Source organism: Eurypyga helias, unplaced genomic scaffold, assembly GCF_000690775.1.
Source record: "Eurypyga helias isolate BGI_N326 unplaced genomic scaffold, ASM69077v1 scaffold28517, whole genome shotgun sequence".
Taxonomy (NCBI): domain Eukaryota; kingdom Metazoa; phylum Chordata; class Aves; order Eurypygiformes; family Eurypygidae; genus Eurypyga; species Eurypyga helias.
The window spans coordinates 315-1,312 of NW_010261526.1; the positions used below are offsets into that span (position 1 = coordinate 315).

General features: G+C 65.2%; 1 protein-coding gene across 1 annotated transcript in view; it reads left to right on the top strand.

The window, feature by feature from the left end:
* The window catches only part of DLGAP3 (discs, large (Drosophila) homolog-associated protein 3), a gene marked incomplete at both ends in the record, with an annotated part of 7,020 nt that overhangs the window by 309 nt on the left and 5,713 nt on the right, over positions 1–998 (top strand). The window contains one exon of the mRNA XM_010155410.1: positions 43–458. Within this exon, the coding sequence (XP_010153712.1) occupies positions 43–458 (416 nt within the window). The remainder of the gene's footprint in view (positions 1–42; positions 459–998) is intronic.

Sequence of the window (998 nt, forward strand, 5' to 3'; positions counted from 1 at the left end):
CCGGCGGGCACGCCTCCCCCCCCCCCCCCCACCCCCCCCCCCATCACCACCAGTCCCGCCATGGCAAGCGGAGCAAGAGCAAGGACCGCAAGGTGGACTCCCGGCACCGGTCCAAGATGATGGGCTGGTGGAGCTCCGACGACAACCTGGACAGCGACAGCAGCTACATGGTGTCCGGCCGGCATGCTGCCGACCAGGGCACCCAGTACTGCATGGACGCTCCCGAAAGTGCCTTCAGAGACTTGACCTTGAAGAGTCTAAAGGGCGGCGGGGAAGGAAAATGCCTGGCCTGTGCTGGCATGTCCATGTCTCTGGATGGCCAGACGCTCAAGAGGAGCGCCTGGCACACCATGACTGTCAGCCAGGCCCGCGAAGCCTATCCCAGTGCCAGCGGCACCGAGAAGACCTTGATGCTTCAAGAGGCAAAGGCCAAAGACCGAGCGTACCAGTACCTGCAGGTGAGGGGCTGGGCAGGGCAGGGGGCTGCAGCCCTGGGAACTGCAGCCGGAGATGCCGTGGGGTGAGCTGGGGCTGGGACCCTCCATCCCGGCAGCCCTGTGTGGTGCAGGGATGCTCCAGCTCTGCTCCATGTCCCCAGTGCCTGTGCCCTGTCCCCCGGGGTCCCGCGCTAGTCCCCGCTGCCCCCTCACCGGCAGTGCGAAGCCCTGTCTGCCGCTTCCTGCTCCGTGCCCACTGGATTTGGGAACAGACCGGCTCTGTCAGCTTGGGGCTGCTGGTGGCCCTGCGCCCACTCCCTCCTCCTGGCTTATATCCTGCTTGTGCCTGGCCGGGTGCCACTGCCTGCCTCGTCACCAGGCTCCCTTCTAGGTCACCCCCCTTCCAATTAAAAACTAATTAACTCTTCTCTCCCTTTCCCGGGGGAAGGAGACAGGGAGCGGCGATGCTGCACTGTCTGGGGGTGGGGGGTGACTGGTAGTCCCTCTACACCAGCATTGGGGACATCGGGACAGGGTGACAGCCCCCATGGGATCTGGGGG